Source organism: Peromyscus maniculatus, chromosome 11, assembly GCF_049852395.1.
Source record: "Peromyscus maniculatus bairdii isolate BWxNUB_F1_BW_parent chromosome 11, HU_Pman_BW_mat_3.1, whole genome shotgun sequence".
Taxonomy (NCBI): Eukaryota; Metazoa; Chordata; class Mammalia; order Rodentia; family Cricetidae; genus Peromyscus; species Peromyscus maniculatus.
In genome coordinates, this window is record NC_134862.1 from 79803587 (window position 1) to 79829307 (window position 25721).

Consider the following 25721-nt stretch of genomic DNA (forward strand, 5'->3'; position numbering starts at 1 on the left):
AATATTTTTGGAAGAAAACTATACGCATCATGAATTCCAACTGGAAATGTAAAGTGGGTTTGAAAAAATAGTTCCAAGAACGTACTTAGTATTGTTTCTTTGTCAGTTTTACTCGATTTCAGGGGCGGGTGACTTTCAAAAGGAAACAGTGAATGAACGCGGATCCCTCTAGGACCGAGTAGAATTTTTCCCATGGTTACAAACAAAACAGAAACGCTTCCCAGAACCCTCCGAGCTCCTCGTGGCTGCTGTTACTACCGATTGCGGAATGCAGGAAAGCCGGGAGGAGAGCCAGCTCAGCGGTCAAGTCCGGCCGGCCGGGAGCGCACCCGCATAGACACGTGCAATGCGCGGCATGGGCGTGCTCGCACACACACAGGGTTTTTAAGCCCCCATACAATAATTGTCAGTCCTTCCGTCGTTGGAATGATATATATTTTTTTATTTACCGTGAAATTGATAACACTTTCATTCTGGCGCTTCAAATTCTTTGACATACAAACTGAAATAAAATCGAGTTTTCTCTGCCTACCAAACATCATGGTCTTTAAGAAAATCATGTTTGAACTTCAACTTTTCAGTTTTAACTTTTATAAAATTTAATTTTTTTTTATCAAATTCTCTTATTCAAAAAGTCTGGGCAATTACAATACAAATGTTTGGATGACTATCATCAAAAGTAAACAAATGTTAACATTTTTGGCTTATATCTAAATTTTCCTCACAGTATATGAAATTTTAAATTTTATATACAGGAAAGTTGAGCTCTCTCCCCACGAAGCCACTGAACACCCAAATTAATTTCCCTCTGTCCAAACAGATAATTCCAACCATGAATTTTGTTTTATTTTGTTTCGAGACAGGGTTTCTCTGTGTAGACTTGGCTATCCTAGAACTCGCCCTGTAGACCAGGCTAGTCTCGAACTCACAAAGATCCTCCTGCCTCTACCTCCCCGAGTGCTGAGATTAAAAGTGTGCAACACCAGGCTCTACCATGAATTTTATAGAAATCTTTTTAGTTCATTTTTACTTTTACCATGTTTAAATGTTTGTAAATATAGATATTGAGTGTTGGGGGCGGGTAATTCACATAAACGTATAACACTATAATGCTCCCCAAATCACTGTCATGACACATTACTCTTTGAGGCTCTCTCCATGTTTTAACTGCTGTATTTCCTTGAATAGATGTAATGACAATTTTTCTGTTTACCTAAATGGACACTTGGGTCTTTGAATTGTTTACTAGTACATAAAATATATTAATTACCTGCAAGCGTATTTTCTACATGTTTACTGGGTCACCTGCAAAATGAGCAGTTTACATCCTCACCAGCATATTCACCAACACTAGATATGATCAGACTTTTAGTTTGTGACACTCTGTGTTTGTGACTAGTTTACCTTTCTCTAGCAGTTCAGGAATGTTGTATTCCTTAACATTCATTAAACTATACAATGTTCTGTGAACTGTCCACTCGTATAAAGTGTGCTATTGGGTTTCCTTTCTCTCTATGATGCGTCCATTGGTCTTTAGATAGCCTACTTTATTCATTTTACTGTTGCATGTGCTGTGAATATCTTCTCCTGGCTTAGCATTTGTCTTTATTTAGGGGGGATTGTGTAGTGAATTTGTCAGTCTTTTGTTAGGTCTCTACTGTAGCGATACATTATATACCCTAATAAATTTGCCTGGGGATCAGAGGCAGAGCCAGCCACTAGATTTGACATAGAGGCCAGGCAGTGGTGGCACACACACTTAATCTTATCACTCAGGAGGCAGAGATCTCTGTGGATGTCGGTGAGTTCAAGGCCACGCTGGAAACAGAGCCAGGCAGTGGTGGCACACACCTTTAAGCCCAGTACTGGGAAGCACACACCCCTTTAATCCCAGAAAGTTACAGAAGGGCAGAGAAAGGTATAAACAGGAACTAAAGCAGTTCAGCTGAGACCCTTTCGGGTGAGGACTCAGAGGCTTTCGGTCTGAGGAAACAGGATCGTCTGAGGAGTTGGTGAAGTAAGGTAGGCTGCGGCTTGCTCTGCTTCTCAGATCTTTCAGCTTTCACCCCAATATCTGGCTCTGGGTTTTCTATTAATAAGACCTCTACAATTCGAACAACACTCTATCACTTGTATTTTAAGAAATCCTGCCGGGCGGTGGTGGCGCACGCCTTTAATCCCAGCACTCAGGAGGCAGAGGTAGGCGGATCTCTGCGAGTTTGAGGCCAGCCTGGTCTCCAAAGAGTTCCAGGAAAGGCGCAAAGCTACACAGAGAAACCCTGTCTCGAAAAACCAAAAAAAAAAAAAAAAAAAAAAGAAATCCTTGCCTATCCTGAGGTCATTAAGGCTTTCCTCTTCAGAGTTTTTAGTTCTGTTTTTCATTTTTTCTCTGTGGTTTGGTATCTTAAGATATAGTAACATTATTGACTTTTGTACCACACTTCCCCTTGCTGGATTCCATTACTGTCATACTTTGTGTGCTTCTTAGGATTTTCCACTTAGAAAAACTTACATTGTGTACACAGTAACACTTTAACATTGATTTTAACAAATGTAAGGCAATATGGTGAATGCCCATGTCACTATTCCATCCAGCTTCAGCCATGGAACTCCTGCTCCATCTGTCCTCTTCCCAGTGCCTTTTTCATTCCTTATAGGAGTGTCTTACAGCAAATGTCAGAGACACAGTGTTTCATCTATCTAAAACAAAGCCTGTTTTGAAAATACCATATATACCTAACAAAGTCAGTAATTCCTTAATAAAATCTAATATTTACCTGTTCCACATTCAATTTTCAGTCTTAAAAATGCCTGTCTAGGGACTAGAGATGGCCCAGCAATGAGAGCACATCCTCTCACAGAGGACCCAGGTTCAGTTCCCAACACCCACATGGCAGCTCACAACCATCTATAACTCCAACTCCAGGGGATCGGAAGCTTTCTTCTGTTGTGTGATATTTTGTTTGTGTTCTGACAAATAAAGCTTACTTGGAGTCTGAGGGCAGAGCCAGCCACTAGTTAACCATAGAGGTCTGCAGGTCTGTACAGAGAGGAGACAGGAAGTGATAAGGTGGGGCAGAGAGTGGATCTCAGCCCCTTTTGGTCGGAAGAACCAGAGAGGTAGAAAGCAACTGTGGCTGCTCCCCTGCTTCTCTGATCTTTCAAGTTTTTATCCCAGTATCTGACTCCTGGTTTTTATTGATAAGATTAGATTTATGCATCACTCTTCCGTTTCAAGGGATCCTGCACACATCTGGTACACATAAAGTCAAACACGTACACTCACGTACACATAAATACTAAAAATAAATTAAAATGCCCACCTAGAGTTGGCTTGTGAAAATGAAGATACAAATAAGAGTAACAATGTGTTTAGCTCACATGGCAATCCCTTTTCTGTAGAAAGGTTTCTTGTCGGACGATCTTTGGGTTGCCAGCCCCCAAATAACAGCATGGATACTTATTAATTATGAAAGTTTGGCCTTTAGCTTAGGCTTGTCCCCAACTAGCTCTTATAACTCAAATTACCATTTCTATTCATCTACATTCTGCCACACGGCTCAGTTACCTCTACTCTGTACTGTATGTCCCTGTACTGTGTCGGACTTATTCAGTCTCACTGGCGCCTACCTGGCATAATCCCTGTGCCAAGATTCCTCCTCCTCCTCCTCCCTCTTCCTCCCCTCTGCCCCCCGGAAATCTTGCCTAGCCCTCCTGCCTAGCTATTAGCCATTCAGCTCTTTATTAAAAACCAATCACTATGACACATCTTCACACAGTATAAACAAATATTCTGCAACACTTTTCCCCACTTCGTTTGGCACCATATGTTGAAGAAACAAGTCTTGTCCTGGAGAACTGCCTGGTTTTCAAGTCTGCTGACTTTATCTTCATAGTTATGTTTAACTTGTTCCTAAAGCTGCCAGTTTTACACAGAGGCTAAACTGGAGGGGTTTGCTTTTATTTTTGCAAGCATACTTCACATTTCTAAATTCAAACCTGGCCTCCAAGTTCACTTTCACTATAAAAGTATGCTCATTAAGTGAATAAAACCATTTATTAGTCACGGATGTGTAACCTGGAGATGTTAGTAGACTTTGGTTTGTACTCCAGTGGTAGCCTACCAATAAATACTGGTTAAAAAACCTGACCGGTGAAATTACACCTTAGTTATATTGTGTCTCATCAGTACTATTAGATTTTTAGTCAGATCAGCATTGAAGTATGACATCTTTAAGATATCTATTACCCTAAATAGTGAAACCAAACATCGGGATATAGAGATTAAAGAAGACTTTGATGTCATTCTTAATGCTAGTTTGGATTCAACCACATCTGTGCTCACAGATAGTGCCAGTTAAATTCAGTGGGTCACAAAAGAGAAACAAAGACATGAAAGTCAGAGGGTGTTGGGAGGGGTATTAAGGGTGGGAAGGGTAAGATTAAGAGTAAGATGTGTGATCAGAAAGCATTATATACATGAATAAAACTGTAAAAGAATTTTTTTTTTTTAACCACTGGAGAGGCCCAGACGTTGACTGTTATCTGTTTTAGGGCCCTTAGTCCCGGATCAGCCACCAGTTAGTTGCCCACACCAGCCTCCCAAGCCCAACATGATAGCCAGAACCAAAGTCTTGGCTGGTTCCTGGTAGCACCAACCTGACTTAGCAAGAGAAGTAGACACATTTAGGGTCATGCTGCCCAACGGCCCCGAAGCAGTGTGCATGCACCGTGGTTTTTCTGTTTTGTGTGAGATTCCTGTAGCCAGGCTGGCCTCTACTCCAACTCTCTACAAAGCTCAGGAAGACCTTTAACTCCTGATCCTCCTGCCTCCACCTCCAGAGTTCTGGAATTACAAGCACACACTGGTACCCTGGCTGAACTTTACATACATCATTAGGTTTCCTAGCCATTCCTCACTGATAAGTACAATTAGCTTTCAAAAAGATATTGCCCCTTCCAGCTGGAATATATGTAGCCAGAAAACAGGGGTCTGTGTGGTTTATTCACTGCATCACCTACAATAGTGCACACATGTTCTCAGTGTACATTACACATTACACTGAAAAATGTAACTTCAAATTATCTGCCATATGTTATGGTGTAGGATGGCTAGATGGTAAGTTGAGGAGTCACCAAAGGCATGTGTAGGTTTACTAATGTCCCTTAAATGAGACACAGGAATAATTTTCCAAAATAAAACAAATTAATCTGCTTTATATTTCTGAAAACGAAAGAATATCTACCTAGATACTGACAGTTTCAAGTGTTTACATACAATTTCATCCATCTAGACTTTAGTATCACATAACTAACATACTACAAAGTATAACTTTTAAAAATATAAGATGTTCCAGATGTAGCTCAGAGGTAGAATGTTTTGCCTAGCATGCTTAAAGCAGGCGCTAGATCCAAAGAGCACAAAACCTTTAAAACATGAAACACAACAAATTAAAATAAAGATTTTAATAACAAATCGAATTTACATGATTAAAAGCCTGGATTGACCAGTGAAGTACTGCATATACATCATACACCATGTAGTAGTAAGCTACCAACACATATCTGCTACAGTAATTATCTTCGGCCACTCCAAATGAAATTTTGACTTCTGTTATGAAAGATAACCATCAAGAGAAGTACGTTTCATCAGGTTTTATTCCACGCTGTGACCTAAGTTCATAGTTTCCGTGTTTGTGATCCCAGTGCTGGCAACATTTTCATTTCATCCACTCTGTTCTTGTGTATTTGAAAAGCAGGCGTTATCCATCGACCACATGAGCACTGTTCTCCATACCAGTTGAAGGAACCCAGCTTGGCACTGCATTTTGGGCAAAGAAGCTGAAAAAAGCAAAGGTGTCACTATATCCATTTTCTATACTTGCAGCAACTACCTTTGACAATATAAATTAATATATGTGATATCAGTAAAATTAATATATAAAGTCTATAAAATAGCTAAGGCATGGTTCCTGTCATCAAAAAAAATTTTTTTTATTTTTGTTGGTTGGTTGATTAGTTGGTTGGTTTTGGTTTTTCAAGACAGGGTTTCTCCGTGTAGCCCTGGCTGTCCTGGAACTCACTCTGTAGATTCTGAGATCCACCTGCTGCTGCCTCCCAAGTGCTCAGATTAAAGGTGTGTGCCACCACCACTGAGCTTATCAAGGAATTTTTAATCTGAGAGGATACACTTACTTATACTTGACCATAAACTACAGTGGCCCCAGAAGAGGCACTTTGTACTGAAACAGACGAACAGGAACCTCAGGCTAAAGGGAAAAAGCAAAGCTCAAAGCAACTAAGAATGTTTTTATCAAGGTAATGAACACTTGGTTCCTAATCAATTTATAACAGGACTCCAAATCAGAACATCATGGAAAAGGATGGAAATGCATATTCAGATTCTCATCTTCTATTACTAGCATATACATCAAGTACACTGATATTCCAGTAAGAGAGAAATCCAAAAGCACTCACCAAGTTAACTGCACTTTCTCTATGTTAACAACAGCACTATCATTTATGTTTAGTATACATGGTCTGAGTAGGGATTTTTATTTTAAATTGAGCTACAGAAGTCTGAACACAGAGCCAGTAAAATGGATTAGGGTGTAAAGGTATTTGCAAAGCAAGCCTGATGAACTAAGTTCGATTCCCAGAACCCATGTAAAGGTGAAAGGAAAGACCTGATACCACAAAGTTCTCCTGACTCCGTACATAGACACATGTATTCTTTTCCCAAATAAACAAAGAAGCAAGTTTTATTTAAGTCTGGACATAAAACTCAGAAACGGGAGTGAAAAAAACAATACAACCAGGCATTATAGACGTCTGTAATCCTAGATAGCTGGACCATGAGGAGCTTGAGGGGAACCTCAGCTACACAGCACATACAAAGACACTGTAGGTTACATAGTGAGCTCGAGAGTGCTCTCTCTCTCTCTCTCTCTCGCTCTCTCTCTCTTTCTCTCTCTCTCTCTCTCTCTCTCTCTCTCTCTCTCTCTCTCTCTCTCTCTCACACACACACACACACACACACACACACACACATTTCTCTACTGTCTTAAACTTCAATGTGACAAAATATAAGTTTGAGGTGGAAAAATCTATAATATTCAAAGAGCTCCTACACATCCAGAAAAAAAAAAAAGATATAAAACACTTTACAGAAAAAGAAACTATAAATGACTGGTGAGTCAGTTTTGTCACCCTTACACAAACTAGAATTACCTGAGAAGAAGGAACCTCATCTGTGGAATTGCCTCCATCACGTTGGCCTGTGGGCATGTCTGGGGGGGGTGGGTTCTTGATTAATGATCTATGTGGAAGGGCCCAGCCCACTATGGGTGGTGCCCCCCACCCCATAGGAGGGCCTGATTTCTTATATAAACTAGGCCCATGGAGTAAACTATGGAGACCAAGCCAGTAAGCAGAGTTCCTCCAGGGTCTCTGGTTCAGTTACTGCCTCCAGGTTCCTACTCTGGCTTCCTAGAAGATGGACTGTATGCTATAAGATGAAATAAACCCTTTTCTCCCAAATTTGGTTTTGGTCATGGTGTTTATCACAGCAATAGACAGCTATCTAAGACAGCTGATAAATAAGTAAATACACTGATCTTCAAAAGTAAGCAAAAAAAAGTCAGACATTTTAGAATTAGCATTGCTTTACTCCACAAACATTTTATAGTATCTATCATGAGAGAGGCAGAGAAATAGGTACACACATTCTCTTAGTGAGAAAAAAATCTGTATGGGCGTTATGAATATTAGCCTTAATGGAGTCCTTTAAAAAAAACAAAACAACAAACAAACAAACAAAAAAAACAGAAACAGACACAAACAGGCACAAATGTGATTTAGAATGTTATTTGTTTGTTTGTTTATTTATTTAATGAGATGGTATCTCACCAGGTAGCCCTAGCTAGCCTGGAACTTTCTATGTAGACCAGACTCACCTTGAACTCACAGAAATCCATCTGGTTCTGCCTCCTGAATGCTGGGATAAAAGGCATGCACCACCACATTCACCCATGATTTAGAATCTTCTACAAAAATGTCTTTACTTTGTGCCTGTGCACACTCATTTTATAGGTTAACTAAAGGCAAGCCAAAAGCACAAAAACCAAAACTGGATTTCTTTGAAATTAAAAACTCTACGACAAATCATAATCCTAGGAATGGGAAGAGAGAGCCGGGCACAGTTGTGTATGCTTCTAATTCCAGCACTTACAAGGTAGACACAGAAAGACCAGAGCTGGAGACCAGCCTGGACTACATGGATCCCAGGAGGACAATGTTAGGTCTCAAACTCAGGACAAAAGGCTAATGAAGGGACCTTTCACATACTAGGGCAGACTCTGGCCACAGCCTTCCTCAGTCCCTACTCACCAATACCTGGGCTGGTATACCCAGCCCCCTTCCCTAACCCTCTCAAGCCTCTGAGCCTCACTTCCCCTCCTAGTTCCTATAACCCAGTCTCTTGGCCTCTTGGTCTTTGGCTCCTCTCTCTTGCTCCCCTTTCTCTCTCTTAGTCTGCCCCCAACCCCTACTCCTCTCGTGGCCCAGTCCAGTCTGCTGACCTGGTTCAGTCTGGACCCTTCCAATTGCCTCTGGCTGTGTCTTCCTTCGTATCTATAAACTTTCTACTCCTAGAAAGTTTACCTAGGAGCAGTCATGTCATTCAGACAGGGAATTGGAGGCCACCCTGGGCTACATGAGATCCTGTCTCAAAAATCAAAACCGAATAGGGGCCTAGCTTGGTAACACACACCTAAAATCCTAACATTCAAGAGGCTGAGGAAGGAGATCATGAGTTCAAGCCCAACCCAGACTATACAGCAAAACTGTGTCTCAAAGAAGAAAACGAAACAAACAATAAAAATGCACAGTTCTTTTTTTATAATCACACTCAAAATAATCTGAGTGTGATTACAAACAAACAAACAGCCAGGTGGCAGTGGCGAACACCTATAGTCCGAGCACTTGGGAGGCAGAGCCAAGGGGATCTCTGTAAGTTCGAGGCCAGCCTGGTCTACAGAGCGAATTCCAGGACAGGCACCAAAACTACACAGAAAAACCCTGTCTCAAAAAAACAGAAACAAACAAACAAACAAACAAACAAAACTTTTGTAACTAAATTACAAATAAAGCAAGTTTAAAGCAGCTCAATCTAAACATATGGATACCACTTTCCAGACAAAATAATAACTAATGTAAATTAAATTTCCTCATCAATGGATTGCAAGTACATCTGTAGCCACTACCATATTCTCAAATGAGATAATACAGTAAAAGGTTTCACAAAATATCTACTGTACCAACTTTTATACATCCATACAACCTTTCAAATTCAATGAAATTATTACATGGGGTTGAGTTGTAGCTCATGTAAAATGTATAGGGCATGCAAGGGCCCTGAACTAAATCCCTTGCAATAAAAAAAAAAACAAATTGTTATAGAATACCTTCAGATTAGTATCAAGTGTGCATAAAGGCAAATGTGAGGGTCATTCTCTAATAGGGACTGAAAAGCATCCCAGAGCAAATGCATTAAATCCAAAGATCAGAAACAGAAAATGGGTACCACAAAGCTAAATGAGAAAAGTAAGTTTTAAACCTAAATTTACCTTGATTTATCCCACTTTTTAATTCTGTGATATACCTAATTATTTTTAAAATGTTAGTCTTATGTTTGAAAACATAAACTATAGTCTTAAAACAAATCTAACTTAGATGAGTGGTTCTCCATCAAATGTAGTTAATGAATTTGAATCAGCTAATTTTTAAAACCATTTTACTTGAATACATAATACCACAGTTTCATGGTAGACTGCATTCTTACATGGCTAAGACCTTGAGTTTTATTTTAAAAGAAAGACTCTTTATTTCTGGTGATCTTACTCAAACACTAAAAAGGTACATTTCTCAGAATCTTCAGAATGGAAACGTTGATTAAAACGTTGATTAAAATTTTGTTTTGTTTTGTTTTATCCGGACAGTAAGAGGGCACAACAGGTAAGAACCCTCTGGCCAAGCCTGATGACCTGAGCTTGCTCCTGGGACCCACATGGTGAACAGAGGGAACCCACCTCCACTAGTTGTTCTCTGACTTCCATGTGAGTATGTGACACCCCCAAACCCCCATAGGTAGATTCATCCACATACAAAATAAAGAAAATGCAATACAGATATTAAAAATAAATAAAAATGTTTGTTGTTGTGTTGTCTTGAGACAGTGTCTCATGGATGTCAGGATGGTCTCAAACTCACTGTGTGCCTGACGTGACCTTAACTTCCGACCCTCCTGCCTTAACCTCCAGAGTGCTGGGATTTCATGCCTGGCCAATGTGATGCTGGAGATGGAATGGAGGGCTTCATGGACACTAGAGAAGCGCTCTACCAACGGAGCCACATCCCAGCTCTAAAATACAGTTTAAAGGGGTAAAAAGGAACAAAATGTAGATGATACACCGAAACTGTACAAAGAAAACAGTCTTCTCACCTGTCCATCCATTACTCCCAACAAAGTAGATTCCATCCACTGTACAGGTTCAATGAAGTAAGATGTACACTGAGCCTGACTCCCTGTGGTAAGTGCCAAAGACGGCGTCGTTCTCTTGTGAGCAAAGGCTATTGGCCCACTTCCTTCATTATGATCCAAAATACTAGAACTTTTAAATAAAGATCGCCTACAAAACCGCCAAAGACAAAAACATTAATGACTGCCAAAGGGTGAAAACAAAGATGAAATGTACAGTATTTCTTACAAGCCAAAACTATACAGCACTGAGTGTGCTACTCAAAATTTCAACAGCCCTACAATCTGATTACTGAACTACATTCTTTCTGAGGCACGTTTGAATTTAAAATTTCCACAATATTCAATTAAACAAATCCTTCCTACAGCGACAAGAAAATAAAACTTGAACTGCTTTTTCAATTGCCAAGACAATTGGACACAAAATATTTTACCTGCACTTTCTACATTTGTAGAGAATGTCATCTTTTAATCCTTGTGAAACGGTAGTCGGGTCAACAGCAAAGAGTTCTTGAGGTAAATTCTGGAGTTCTACAAGGTGATTTAAATACAACCAACTGTCAACATCAACCTAGATTTTCAGACAAAATCCCAATGCCAAACTGAGCCTATGCATTCTAAACTCAGAAACTGAAAACAAAGATCTCCGTGTTGAGAAATCAGGCCTTCACTCTAAATGGTACTGCCTGATTTCAATCTCAGCCATTTTTAAACCATGTGGGTTTTTACTAAACAAAGAAAACAACAGTCTCTGCCTCCTAGGATTTCTTGAAAAGAAATATAATGCATTTAGTTGTCCAAGTACATGACACCTCAGAAGAGTCCAAAGGACATTAGTAATCACTATTTACTCACCTGGATACTTCTCAGTAACCTTCTGCAAACGATACTGCTTGTAAATTGCACTAGAGGTATCGACTTCGTATCCCATTGCCTCATATAATTTCAGTTGCCATTCAAATCCCTCATTCATCCTGCAAAGAAAAGCAAGTGTGGAGTTCGGCTTGCTTTCAGTAAAACCTCAGGACAAAAGGAGAACTGGTAACAGCAGACGAGGAAGGCCCTAAGTTTGTCTAAGTGCAGGGACATGCACCCACCCACACACGTGCACTCCACACACACACCATACACAAACACACACAGACTTTGCAGGAAAAGAAAGAAGTGTTACTGTGACGGGACTCACTTAGCTTCTGGCTTGATGGTCTGCAGGTGTTCATAGGCTTTTTCAAAGGTGAGCTGGTCAGTCTTCATTATAAAGGCAGTGGCCACAGCGACACTCCGACTGACTCCCGCGTGGCTGAAAAAGAGACCTTCAAAATAAAACAGCAAATAGCAGCGATTAAAACCCAAGAGAAAGCCCAGCCCCTTGTGAACGGTAAAATGTAGGCCCACCTCACTTCTATCTTTTCCTTCCTCGTAGTCATGGCAATCTTCCTGTCTCAGCCTGCTAAGTGATGGGGTTACAGGTGTGCACCACTGTGCCCCGCTCATTTCTACCTCCACTCAAACTAACCCATTGCCTCTTACATGCTGCCAATATGCAAAAGTTGTCACTGATTTTCCTGTCCCTTTTTTAATTCTAAACAATATGGATGTATTAACTATTCAAAAATAACTACCTTAAAATTTTTCACCATTTTTGTGGCTCCTTTGCCCTTAACTTCGAGTTGTTCCAGACCTGGTCCCATACTTCTTCTATCACTACCTTCTGTCCTTACCTACGGCTTTACTACTACTGGTACACAGGAAGCGCCCAACAAAGCGTTCAAACCAGCCCAGCAGGACTACTCAGGAATCCCCACACCTACCAAGATTTTCCAGCCTTTCTTTTGCTGCAGTATACTGCTGTGGATATTGCTCTATATAAATAAAACACTGATGGCCAGTGACCAGGCAGGAAGTAGGTTGCCAGGGAGGAAGTAAGTGGGACAAGGAGAGAGGAGAATTCTGGGAAGCGGAAGGCTGAGGGGGGAGACACTGCAGCCACCGCCAGGACAAGCAGCATGTAAAGACTCTGGTAAGCCACCAGCCACGTGGCAAGGTATAGATTTATAAAAATGGGTTAATTTAAGATAAAAGAACAGTTAGCAAGAAGCCTGCCACGGCCATACAGTTTATAAGTGATATAAGCGTCTGAGTAATTATTTTATAAGTGGATTGTGGGACTGCAGGGCTTGGGGAACCTGGAGAGAAGCCCTCCAGCAACAGTATACCCTATCAATTTCCTAGACAAGGCCCAGGCATCCTTCACATCTTAATGTTCCCAGTCATCAACCACTCTCCCTTATCCCAAACAGAGCATTTAAAAAAAAAAATCTTGGAGCTGAGGGTCCAGCTCAGTAGAAGAGCACTTGCAAGCAAGGACCCCTGGTTTTAATCCCAGCACCATTTCCAAAAGAAGGAAATAAAAATAACCTGCTCTTCTTCTGCAGTCTTGAGAAGTTCAACTGATAACCCCTCCTACCACTGAAGGAATGCATGGATTAGTGCTCAAAACAGACATCATAGTATGCAGATTATTTCAAAGTAGCAGCAGATGGAGGCTGTATCTTCCTGTTTGCATAGTTCAGAGGCACCAAGGATGAAGAAAATTACTTCAGGTCCCTTCCCGAGTTTTCATTAATTATATTCAAATAGCAGGGGGAAAGACAAGTTTGTCAACACACCAAAGCAGACTGTCACACAGCTGTCTTCCATTTCGAATGGAAACTCAATATTCCAGAAAGAATCACTCATGATTACTGTCCCACAGGCTCAACAGATTTTGTATGTTTCTCCACGTCCACTGAAAACCCATTTATATGCCTCTAAAATCTGCTGACATTCCCTGATGTCCCCTTCTCCTAATGAAAAGGGATATAAAATTCTGAATCAGATTGTGTTTTAACTTACTGTAGCTTTGTAGAAAGGAACACCACAAAATTACCCTTCAGGTGAGCTTTGTTAGGGGAGGGAGCCTGGAGATCACCCTGAGGCATGGTCCTGAGGCATGACCCGGCACTGAAGTGAGAGAGTATTAGGAGAAATCTACATCATATCAGAGGCAGGAGATGCCAGCATTGAAGGGAGAAAGTGGGCCTTTAAGTCTGGGGAAGGAGCTCCATAGCCACCATATATAACAATGGGGTTCCTGATAGAGAAAGAGACGTCCAGTTTCAGAGGACATGGGGAATTCTGTCTTTTATAGGTTTTCATGAAGGGAGGCAAGCTCCATAATATGTAGTGACCTATCCTGGCCTGGACTCACAAGGCAGACGGGCACTACATAAAAGTTATAATTCAACGTTATCTGGGGATGGGGCTGGGGGGATGACAACTTAGATTTGCTCACAGCTGCTAGTGGGAGAAAGAGACCTATAAGCAATATAAGGTCACAACTCGCATTTTATCAACTTTCTGTCCCAGAGAGCTGAAAAGGTGGGGGATGACTTGATATCTGATAGAAAGTAACAGAGCCTGTGTGTGATCTCACAGGCTGGGCTTAGTAGCTAATCACACTTTGTGATAGCTCCGTGTACATAATTAAAAAAAAAAAAAAAAAGTAATGGCTACAGAACAAATCCAAGGTCCTTTGCTCTTAACACTGGTCTCTCCAGATCTGTCTATCATTTCTTCTGCTTCTCTTTCTCCCCACTCACCCCAGGGCAAGACAAAGAGACTAGAACCTTTTCTCCAATCTTAAACTTAAAAACCAGAATTAAAGGCAAAGTAGTAGCACATGCATATAATACTAGCACTCAGGAGGCAGATGAAGGAGGATCCTAAGGAGGATCCCAAGTTCAAGGACAGCCTAGCTAAGACAGCAAAACTTCATAGAAAGAGAAGGGGGGAGGGAGGAAAGAGGGGGGAGAGAGGAGACACCACTGTAAGCCCTCTCCACCCTTCTATGTAAGAACTGGCCACGAAGACATTCTCTTAAGACTTGAGAGACGCCACAGTACTAGAGTGTCTGACTAACCTGCTAGCAGGTCAAATCAATGATCTACTTAGTCTGATGTATCTTAAGGCCATCATTCCAGAAAGGGCCTTGTCCTATACCCCAGAGGCAGATGATCAATTCAGGTCAGCTTGGGTTTCCCCTCTCACACCACTGGTATTAGATCACACTTCCCTTTGTCCAAACACATTTCTATACGACTGTCCAGTATTAATTAATCCAAGCATTTTCCCCTGGTCTGTGATTATCCGTTTCTCTAAACTCTCCCCTCACGTAAAACTTTGATTAAAAATTCTCAGGTGCGGTAGAGCACTAAAGGTGTGCAGCACTCTGGAAGCAGATGGCTTTGAAGCCGGCCTGGTCTACATAGCAAGCGAGTTCCAGGTCTGCCAGATCTACACAGTAAGACCTTGTCTCAAAAACAAAAAGTCTCACGTTTTTTTTCTCTTGTTAACCACAGTGACTTTTAGGCCGAGGAAGAAAGGTATCACATATTTTCACCCCAATACATCTGGCCTGCACTACATTCACTTGGCATGGGTGTCTGATTTCCCTTACAGAGCTGCTAAACCTTATGCGATGAATCCCAACTATAGACAGATGAGAGACCATAGAGATAGATAGATGGATGGATGGATGGATGGATAGATAGATAGATAATAGATAGGTAGATAGATAGATAGATAGATAGATAGATAGATAGATAGGTAATAGATAGATGGATAGATGGATAGATAGATAGACAGACAGACAGACAGACAGACAGACAGACAGATAGATAGACTGACAGGCGGATGCTGCAAAATGAACCATGGACAGGATGCTGAAAATGCGAACACGGACCAGGGGCCGGTCTGCAGACCCTCCTCTTTGAGCCACATGCCCCAAGGATGAGGATGAGGAAGGAGGGTCCCAGCTCTGGCAGCCGGCTCCTCCACTCCTGGGAGCTCTGCAGAAAGACGGGACCGGGTCCGAGGCACTGGCCCCCTGCCCCCTGCACTCACCAGTGCACCAGCACCGCACGTCCCTCGGCTCGTGACTGGCTGATGAAGGCCACGCAGCGATCCAGGTGGCTGAGCAAGTCGGTCTCGGGTCTGTCGAGCGCCGGCACGAAGAGGCTCCGGAGACCTTCGAACCCAGCCCCAGCCTGGAAACCCGGTTCCGAGTCGACCGTCAGCACGGCGGTGATGCCGGCCTCCATCAGGCGGTCTGGTGCGGCCGCCGCCGCCGCCCCGCCCAGATACAGCCCCGGCCGCACTTCCACCGTGTGCCCGGCCGTGCTCGCGGCCGCACTCCGGCGCCCGCCGCCGCCATGGTTCAAGCCCGGCGCTTCCAACATGGCAGCGCCCGGGAGGCAGGCAGCGGCTGGCCCGCCACCGAGTCGCCGGCTAGAGCTAGAGCGGCTGTCTCCGCCGGCTTCCGCCTAACTCCAGCCCCTCGGCAGCGCCGTGGGAGGACCACGGCGATGGGGAAAATGACCGATCCTGCCGACGGCGCTGTGCGGCTTGCGGAAGCTGTGCTAAGTAAGCCGCTAAGCCAGGCGGATCTCTGTGAGTTCGAGGCCAGCTTGGTTACAGAGTGAGTTCCAGGACAGGCACCAAAGCTACACGGAGAAACCCTGTCTCGAAAAAACAAAAACAAACAGCAGCTTTTCACACAACCTTCCAAAGGTCAAGCGAGAAGATAAAGTCTCCATCCGTCCATTGCTAGTGGGACTGTAAACTTGGATAGCCACTATGGAAATCGGTGAAGATGGGCATCAATTTACCTCAAGGTCCGGCAATAGCACTCTTGGGCATTTACACAAAAGGAGCTTCATCCTACCACAGCAACACTTGCCCAACCATGTTCATTGATATTCTATTCGCAATAGCTAGAAATTGGAAACGACCTAGATGTGCCTCAACCGAAGAATGGATAAAGAAAATGTGGTACATTTATTTATTTTCGAGACAGGGTTTCTCAGTGTAGCTTTGGCGCCTGTCCTGGATCTCGCGCTGTAGACCAGGCTGGCCTCGAACTCACAGAGATCCGCCTGCCTCTGCCTCCTGAGTACAGGGATTAAAGGCGTGCGCCACCGCTGCCCGGCTTTTATTTTATTTTATTTACATTTTTCTCTCTTTCTACCCTACAGGTCCTTTGCCTATATATTATGCTTTCTAGTTTAGTATTTTTATGGGATTGCTGAGTGTGCAAACAAGCGAGACTCTGCGTCTTGTTTCTTGTGTCTTTTCTTGGGTCTTTCCATTCTGTTTGTTGTGTCCTATTCTGATGTGTTAGTTTTTGTTTTAATCTTATTATGTTTTATTTTATTATCATTCCTTAGAAGCCTATTTTTTATTTATTTATTTTCATTTATTTTTTATTTTTTGGTTTTTCGAAACAGGGTTTCTCTGTGTAGCTTTGGTGCCTTTCCTGGATCTCGCTCTGTAGACCAGGCTGGCCTTGAACTCACAGAGATCCGCCTGGCTCTGCCTCCCGAGTGCTGGGATTAAAGGCACCGCCCCGCTGCCTGTTCATTTTCTAAAAGGAAACAGAAAGGGGTAGGACCCAGATGGGAGAGAAAGTGGGGAGAAACTGGGAGGAGTAGAGAGAGGGGAAACCACAATCAAGAGATATTATGTGAGAGGAAAAAAATCTATTTTTTTTTTTTTCGAGACAGGGTTTCTCTGTATAGCTTTGCGCCTTTCCTGGAACTCACTTGGTAGCCCAGGCTGGCCTCGAACTCACAGAGATCCGCCTGCCTCTGCCTCCCGAGTGCTGGGATTAAAGGCGTGCGCCACCACCGCCCGGCAAAAATCTATTTTTAATAAAAGGAAAAAATAGAATATCAATAGAAAAAAGAAAAGAAAGTTCCCAGGTATGGGGTAAAAGGGCCAAGAAAAGAACACCCTGATTTGACCCCAAGACCAGGGCAAAGGAAATGCACCCTGACTCTGACTTGACCCTGAGACTAGGGTCAAGAAAGAACACCTGGCTGACTTGATCCCAAGCCAAAGACTAGGGCCAAGCAACAGAATCCCACTAATACCTGAGCTTGCCCTAGAGTCTGACCACAGAATCCCACCAATTCCTGAGCTTGCCCTAGAGTCTGACCACAGAATCCCACCAATTCCTGAGCTTGCCCTAGAGTCTGACCACAGAATCCCACCAATTCCTGGCCACCTTGGAAAACTCCACCTCCCAAGAAATTCTATATAAACTCTACCTTCTGTTCAGTCCCCTGCTGTTTCTCTCCCGAGCAGAGGCAGCCACCCTCCTGGATTTTTCCCTCCTAATAAATCTCTTGTGTGAGGTTTGCTGTGCTGTGTGATTTCGTGGTATTCCTTGGCTTCCAGTTGCCAGGATCTTTCCCTTCAAAGCTGCAACACTTACACCAGGTTTCTCAGATTTTAATGTTAATCAAGCAGTGTTAAACCTGAAAATCTATGAGGAGAAAGACCAAGTCCACAACTGTCCAATTACTCAACTCTATTCTAGGAACCAAAGGTCAGGATGTCCTAACTAACTTATCTCAGCTTCTGTTAAACTGCCTGTTCATGTGGAACCCACCCCCACTTCCACCCCAGCTAACTGCTTATCTCAGCTTCTGTTAAAACTGCTTCTTCCTGCAGCTGCTGAGCAAGATGCCAAGATGTGATTTCTTCCTTTAAAAACCCCATGTTCTGGACATTCGGGACCACACCTAGGTCCCGAATACCTGGGTGTGGTCCCAGCCCGCTGGAATAAAGACTTTCAGTTGGTTATACAATGTGTCTGAGTGGTCATTTCTGGGGGGATACTCGTAACAGTTACTACCCCCATCCCCCAACACACACACACACACACACACACACACACACACACACACACACACACAGAGGGAGGCGAGTAAATCCTATTCTTGTTGTGTTTTCTGTTCTGGATCTTTTAAAGATATTACTTGCATGTATTTGTATTTGTATGGACTTATATTCCAGCTAGAATTACCCAGTTGTAATCTATGAAGAATTTTAGGGCGTCAGAGGAAAAGACGTGAGAGAGAGGTTATTACAGGATCGGCGCGTTTATTCCATTGCTTTGAAGAGGGGTTGAGGAAGCAGCCCAAATTTGCTCCTGATTGGATGCTGTCAGGAAGTAGGAGGTGGTTCCACAGCAAGCTATCTTAAAAAATTTTATCTGTGGGGAAGGCGAGCTACAGAACTAAGTCAGTGATCGGGTAAAACGTAGCAGATATAGTTAGTGCTGGCATGATAGACCTACGTTCCATAAGAACATGATAGAGAGTTCCTCAAACAAAACCTCATATATATATGTGGTCAGATGATCTTCAGGTTCTGAGAACACTGATAGGGATAGGGATAGTCTTCTCAGCAAATGATACCCTCCTGCAGAAGAATGAAGTTAGGTTTTTAGTTTATACTGTACTTTATGTATGGGGGCGGGGGCGGGTGGTGCTCTCAAAATGGGTTAAAGGCCTAAAATTTTCATGACATTAAATTTGGCAGTGGTTTCTTGGTTAGGATAATACACAGGTAACAACAACAACAACAACAAAAACCTGAACAATTGAAACTTCATCAAAAATAAATAAATAAAATAAATTAAATTAAAATCTCACATTAAAGGAAATAGCAATGAAAACAAAGCATATGAAACACAGGAAAATAACTGCAAAATCTATATCTGGTAAAGGATTCCTATCAGGATATATGCAGGATTCCTGCAGTTCAACAGCACGGAAGTGAGGAACTCAGTTTAAATCAAGGGACCTGAATAGATATTTCTCCAAAGAAAATACACAAAATGGCAGTACAGGCTGTGGAAGATCCTTACCTCAAACTGTGGTAAGATCTCATCTCATATATGAGATCAGCTACTAAAAATACAATAAATATTAAGGATGTGAAGAAACTGAACTCTTCTGCATTGCTGCTGGAAGTGTCAAGTGATACGCCTCTGTAGAAAATGGAATAAAAGAGCCTCATAAAATTAAAAATGAAATTAGGATCTGAAATCAGAGGCATTTCTCTGTCCCACCCCATCCTGCAGCTGCTTACAAATAATCACTCAGAGGCTTATATTAATTATAAATGTTTGGCCAATAGTTCAGACTTATTACTAACTAACTCTTATAACTTAAATCAATCCATTTCTATTAATCTATGTTTATGTCACATGGCTGTGACATTATCAGTCTGCCAGTATCTTGCTTCTTGAGTGGCTGGCTCCCATCTCTCCTGATTCCGCCCTTCTTCCTCTCCAATTTGATTGTACCGCCTAACCTTATTCTGCCTGGCTATTGGCCAAAACAGCTTTATTTATCAACCAATGAAAGCAACATATATTCACAGTGTACAGAAAGACCATTCCACAGCAAGGATCCAATCCAGAAATCAATTCTCTCTCTCTCTCTCTCTCTCTCCCTCTCATTCTCTCTCTCTCTCTCTCTCTCTCTCTCTCTCTCTCTCTCTCTCTCTCTCCCTCCCTCCCTCCCTCCCTCCCCCCCCCCTCTCACACACACAAAAGAATTGAAAATGGAACCATGAAGAAATACTTAAATACTCACATTATTTACATCATTCACAAATGCCAAGAAGTAAAAGCAACTCTTAATGGCCACCAATAGATGAATGGATAATTCAGCAGGCAGATAGACAGATAGACAGATAGACAGACAGACAGACAGATATACATACACATGCTCACAATTATTCTGACATGGAAAAGGAGAAAAATCCTGTCATATATTATACTATGATACATATTAAAGTCATCATTTTGTTAAAAATATTAATTGCAATAAGCCAATCAAAGTGAATGTGGCGGTGCAGGCTGCAACCCTTGTGCTCAGGAAGCTAAGGCAGCAGGGTCATAGCGGATCTGAGACCCATCTGGGTAAGAAAGACTATGAGAGTCAGGGATAGAAGGAAAGTGGAAGTTGTTATTTAGATGGTATATAGAGAGTTTCAGATTCACAAAATGAAAATGTTCTAAAAATCTGAACTCCACACTTGAAAGTCATCAAAAGTGAGCATTTATATGATATGGGTATCTCGGTTTGGGTTTTTGTGGCTGTGAAGAGACACCAGGACCACATCAGCTCTTATAAAGAAAACATTTGAGGGGGGCTCGCTTACAGTTTCAGAGGTTCTGTCCATTACGATCATGACGGGGAGCATGGCAGTTTATAGACAAACATGGTGCTGGAGCTGACTCACCTTGCAGGCAACAGGAAGTTGACTCAAAGTCACACTGGGGGAAGCTTGAGCAAAAGAGACCTCAAAGCCCGCCCCACGGTGACACACTTCCTCCAGCAAGGCCACACCTCCTAAGAGTGCCACTTCCTTTGGGGGCCATTTTCTTTCAAATCACCATAATGTTTTTCTTTAAGGTTTAATTTATTTATGTGATTCGTGGGTGAGTGCATGCGTGCGTGTGCGTGTGCGTGTGCATGTGTGTGTGTGTGTGTGTACTGTGTGCAGGTACCTGCAGAAGCCACAAGAGGGAGTCAGATTCCCTACAGCAGGAGTTACAGCCATGGTGAGCTGCCTAATGTGGGTGCTGGGAACCAAACTTGGGTGCTCTAGAAGAGCAACAAGCACTCTTAACACTGAGCCATCTTTCCCGCTCCCGTATGAGTTTTTCTTTTTTCTTTCTTTCTTTTTCTTCTTTTCTTTTCTTTTTTTTCTTTTTTCTTTCTTTTTTTTTTTTTTTTTGGTTTTTCGAGACAGGGTTTCTCTGTGTAGCTTTGTGCCTTTCCTGGAACTCCCTCTGTAGCCCAGGGTGGCCTCGAACTCACAGAGATCCTCCTGGCTATGCCTCCCGAGTGCTGGGACTAAAGGCGTGTGCCACCACTGCCCAGCCTGTATGAGTTTTTCAAACCTTTTTTTTTTTAAGTAACAATCCTAGCTAGGGAGTATGCTTGGTATTTTGTAGTTTGGACAGGTGTGATTACAGAGTCTGTCTGTCTGTCTGTCTGTCTCTCTCTCTCTCTCTCCCTCTTCTCATTTTAATTTGTTTATTTGAGACACGGTTTCATAGGCTGTTCTCCAACTCATTATATTGAAGTCGAGGATGATCCTGAACTTCTGATCCTCCTGCCTCCACTTCCCAAGTGCTAGGATTACAGATGTGTGGCTCCATACCCAGCTGCAAGCATAATTTCTTTCCTCAACTAACTCCTTAAAATAACTGTAAGGTGCATGTGAGGGGCGCAGTAAAGAACCTGGAGACATGACTGCTCTGTGGTGTGGTTGGGGGAGGTTTTTACTCTGGGTAAGAGAGAGAAAATATCCAGAAGCAACTAGAAGAGTCCAGAGCACGGAGAAAAGAAAGCAGACTGAACACAGCCAGAAAAGAGAGAATGGCAGGGGACAAGAGAATAATGGACACGGACACACACACACACACAGAGAGAGAGAGAGAGAGAGAGAGAGAGAGAGAGAGAGAGAGAGAGAGAGAGAGAGAGAGAACCACTAGGGGCAGGGAATATAAAAAGAGCAGAAACCTGAGGTGAGAAGGGCCAGGATACTGGCTGGACTTTGAACTGTATAACCAGTCATTGTGTGGGGGACTGAGGATCCTGGAGCCCAGCACGGGCTTTGATATGCAAGCACAGGTACATGTCGTCAATGGAGCCATATGTCTCTTCTTGCCAGAGGAAAGGGAAATGACTCCTTTTGGCAGATGACCAGTTCGACAAGTTCCTGAGGAATGCTGGCTTTTATCTAACCGCCAGAAATCCTCCTGTAGTCCAGGTTGAGCTTATTTATGGATATTTGGACTGCCTGTGAGACCTAACATAAGGTCCTTCAAGAATGGAGATAGGAGGCATATTTAGGGTGAATACCCACAGAGCCTGACATTCACTTCTGAAGCTTATTTTAGTAATTCTCTATTTGTGCTTTGGACACGAGATGGCGCCATTTGCCCTTATGCGAGAAACCACTTTTCTACAACTTCGATGGGCTAGTTCTTGTTTTCTCTTGTTATATTTTAGTTTGTTAGTTTTTTTAATGAATGAATCAATGAAATACCACCCACTAGGGTAAAAGTTAACAACTTAACTGTCATTTCTACCTGCTGGGAGAGGGAAAATCAGTTCTCTCCAATGGAGTGACACTGGGTATATCAACCACTCCAGGACAGGCCTCATGTTCAGGAGTAGTTGACCAACAAATAATGGACTTCACAGTGCGTGCGTGCGTGCGTGCGTGCGTGCGTGCGTGCGTGTTTATTTAGTTACAGTTTGGGTTTTTTGTTTTCTTCTTTTAGGGTGGTGTTTTTGTTTTCTTTCTTGGTTTTGAGGGGTTTTGTTGTATTGATATTTTTTGTTTGTTTTTTTGAGAAAGAACAAAGTTGGGTGGGTAGGAAGGGGGAGAGGATCTGGAAGGACAGGGGAGGGGAAGAATATGATCAAAATATTTTTAAATTTTTTTTATTGTTTTAAATAATAAAAATATACAAAAGACATCAATCTTATTCTATATCACTGATAGGTAACTAAAAATGTACTTGAAAATAAAGCCCTAATAATAAATGTCAATATATGATGGGTGTTCATCTAACATCTTTTCTCAGTTATGTAATGGCAGATACATAATGATGCAGACTAGTATAATGAACTGAAACTTCTCTTTTATCCAGCTTTAACAATTACTTTTGTCCAATATTCTTTCATTAGAATATCAAATAATTACCCCCAAAAAAGAAAGAGAGAAAGAAAGAAAAGAAAGAATTATCAGCACCCTGAGCTCAGGGAAAGAAAGGCTGTTTTAGAGAGGGGTCTGAGTTACTACCAGCCAAGGAAAGGAGAGGCTCTTTTCTTGGAACTGATCACACACACACACACACACACACACACACACATACACACACATACATACACATACATACACACACATACATACATACACATACACACACACATACATACACATACACACACACATACATACACACACACACACACACACACACACACAGTTTATCTTTTATTGCATCATTGGTAAGCCAGCAATCTTGATAAATTTTCCCTTTCTTCTCTCTCCCTTCCTTCATGTGTCTTAGACAGTCTTGCTAGGAGTCTGGACCAGCTGTCTGGGAACGCACTGTGTAGATCAAACTGGCCTCCAGGTCATGGTGCTGCCGCCTCAGTCTCCCAAATGCTAGGGCTACAGGGATGGAGACCCTACACCTCGCTGCTTGACAAGCATCGAACGATAACAATTTTGCTAAGAGATCAAGTCATCAAGCCTGGGATGGCTTGAATATTTCGAAAGTGCCCGTTTTATACAATATGACCAACCGCATGAGGACATGCATCACGCAACACTCTCAATTTTGGGTGGTTTCTAAAAAAAGAGCTTCATTTTCATCTTCACAGCACTTGATGTAAATGTACCGATCTTCTGAGAAATTAGTAAAGAAAATTTCCCTCTTTTGTCCCTTCACCTCCCCATCGTGGTCCAAAGGGAGGAGGTTCCTCTTTCTATTTTCAGTAAATTGTCAATGCTCTGGCATCCAGTGCAATACCAGTAAATGTCAAGGTTCTGCTAGTTTGTTCTTTTCTTGCTCCCTTTTCTTTCTTCCTTTTTCCATTTTGTGTTTTGTGCGTTTCTTTTGGGATATGGCTCGTTCTGTAACCTCAGAACTCACTCTGCAGCCTGTGCTGGCCTCAAACTTGTGGCCGTCCTCAAGCCCTGGGCGTCCCAAGTGCTGGGATTCAGGTGTAAGCCACCGTGTCTGCCTGCAATAAGGTGCTTAGTGGGACATCTGATCCAGGACAGGCCCTGGAGAGACGGCTCAGCGGTTCAGAGTGCTTCCTATTTTTTCCAGAGAACTGGAGTTTGGTTTACGGCATCCACACTGGGCGGCTAATAACTGTCCATACTCCGGCTCCATGGGATCTGACGTCCTCTTCTAACTTCTGCAGGTGCCTGCATACATGTGGCATACACTCACACAAACACACACATAAGTAAAAATAAATCTTAAAAAAAAAAAGATCCAGGACAGCCATAAAGATGCACATGAAATGTACTCTAAAGATCCCAAATAAGAATGCTGAGCAAAACCAAAAATGGGTGATAATGCCACATTGCTGTTACTTTGCCTGTGTTTGTGAGAGGACAGGTACTTGGGAAGTGCTGGCCTCAGCGGGCTGGGGATTTAGCTCAGTGGTAGAGCTTTGCGCAACCTAGCAAGTGCAAGGCCCTGGGTTCGGTCCTCAGCTCCAAGTGGGGAAAAAAAAGAGAGAAATGGTGGCCTCAGATTTAGCGTTGCCTTCGAAGACCATGGTCTGAACCTGGTGCAAACCTCAGCCTGGACCTTGGGCTGTGTCTGCCCTGCTACTTACCCATGCGTGATCGATGCCCTCAGAAAGGCACTCAGCTTTTCCTCCTGAATAACTATGGCTTCATAGCAGGTTGAAATAAGAATTAACTTATCCATCCATAGCAGGTTGAAATAGGAGTTAACTTATTCATCCGTGTCTTGTTAGTAAGAGAAAGAAATCCCAAGCTACACTATATAGCAGGGTCTCCAGACTAGGAGAGGCTGGGGGGGGGGTCAACGTGAAGGGGTGGCTAGGAGAAAGGACAGCCAGCGATGTGGCAATGAAGCTGCTGAATGAGATGAATCACTATCCCCAGCCAATCCAGACATTCAGTGGCCATGAGAAGGACAGGTGAACGGATCGAAACCATCTACCCAGCTGCAGCCACACCCAAGGTCCACCATTAATTCAAAGTCCGACGGTGTCATGTAACTCAGCATTAGGATGTCCAGAGGAGCATTTCAGGTTCAAGGTCAGACTGGACTACAGACATCGCAAGACCTGTTTCAGAGAGAGGGGGGAGGGTGTTAAAATTTTTAGAGTTTTTTTTTTTTTTTCAGAAAGCATGTCAGTCTTCCCCTTGAAGTCCATCTATTGTCAATATTCTGAGGAACTACTTGAGCTCCACAAAACCCTAGGGCCAGAAGTGACTGGAGTTGAGCACCTCATTGCGTTTTGTTTCTCTGTTTTGTTTTGTTTTTGAGACAGGTTTCTTTGTATAACCTTGGCTGTCCCGGAAGCCACTCTGTAGACCTCACAGAGATCTGTTGTAGACTGTTACTTTAACTTTGTAAAGATGTGCTACATTTGTCTTTGTTGCAGAATATTACTTTATCGATATAAAGGTGTCTTACATTTGTTTATGCTGCTTGTTTAGTTATGAAAAGATGTGTTGCTTTGCCTGCTTAAGGCACCTGACTGGTCTA

General features: G+C 42.6%; 2 protein-coding genes across 4 annotated transcripts in view; both read right to left on the minus strand.

Annotated features, from left to right (window-relative positions):
* The window catches only part of Atf6 (activating transcription factor 6), a 178410-nt gene extending 178234 nt beyond the window's left edge, over positions 1-176 (minus strand). For both annotated transcript variants that reach the window (XM_042258560.2, XM_006994440.4), the window contains exon 1: positions 86-176. The gene's annotated coding sequence lies outside the window, so the exon portion shown is untranslated. The remainder of the gene's footprint in view (positions 1-85) is intronic.
* Positions 177-5451: 5275 nt separating this feature from the next.
* On the minus strand, positions 5452-15860 carry Dusp12 (dual specificity phosphatase 12). Of its 2 annotated transcripts, XM_006994438.4 has the most exons (6): positions 15482-15853; positions 11724-11837; positions 11393-11511; positions 10972-11068; positions 10502-10688; positions 5452-5841 (listed from the first exon to the last, which is right to left on the minus strand). In XM_006994438.4, the coding sequence occupies exons 1-6, from the start codon at positions 15814-15816 to the stop codon at positions 5680-5682; spliced, it is 1014 nt and encodes a 337-aa protein (XP_006994500.1). In that variant the 5' UTR covers positions 15817-15853; the 3' UTR covers positions 5452-5679. The 2 variants fall into 2 exon arrangements, with proteins under 2 accessions (XP_006994500.1, XP_042114495.1); XM_042258561.2 differs by lacking the exon at positions 10502-10688 and having other exon boundaries at positions 15482-15860.
* Between the last annotated feature and the right edge of the window lie 9861 nt (positions 15861-25721).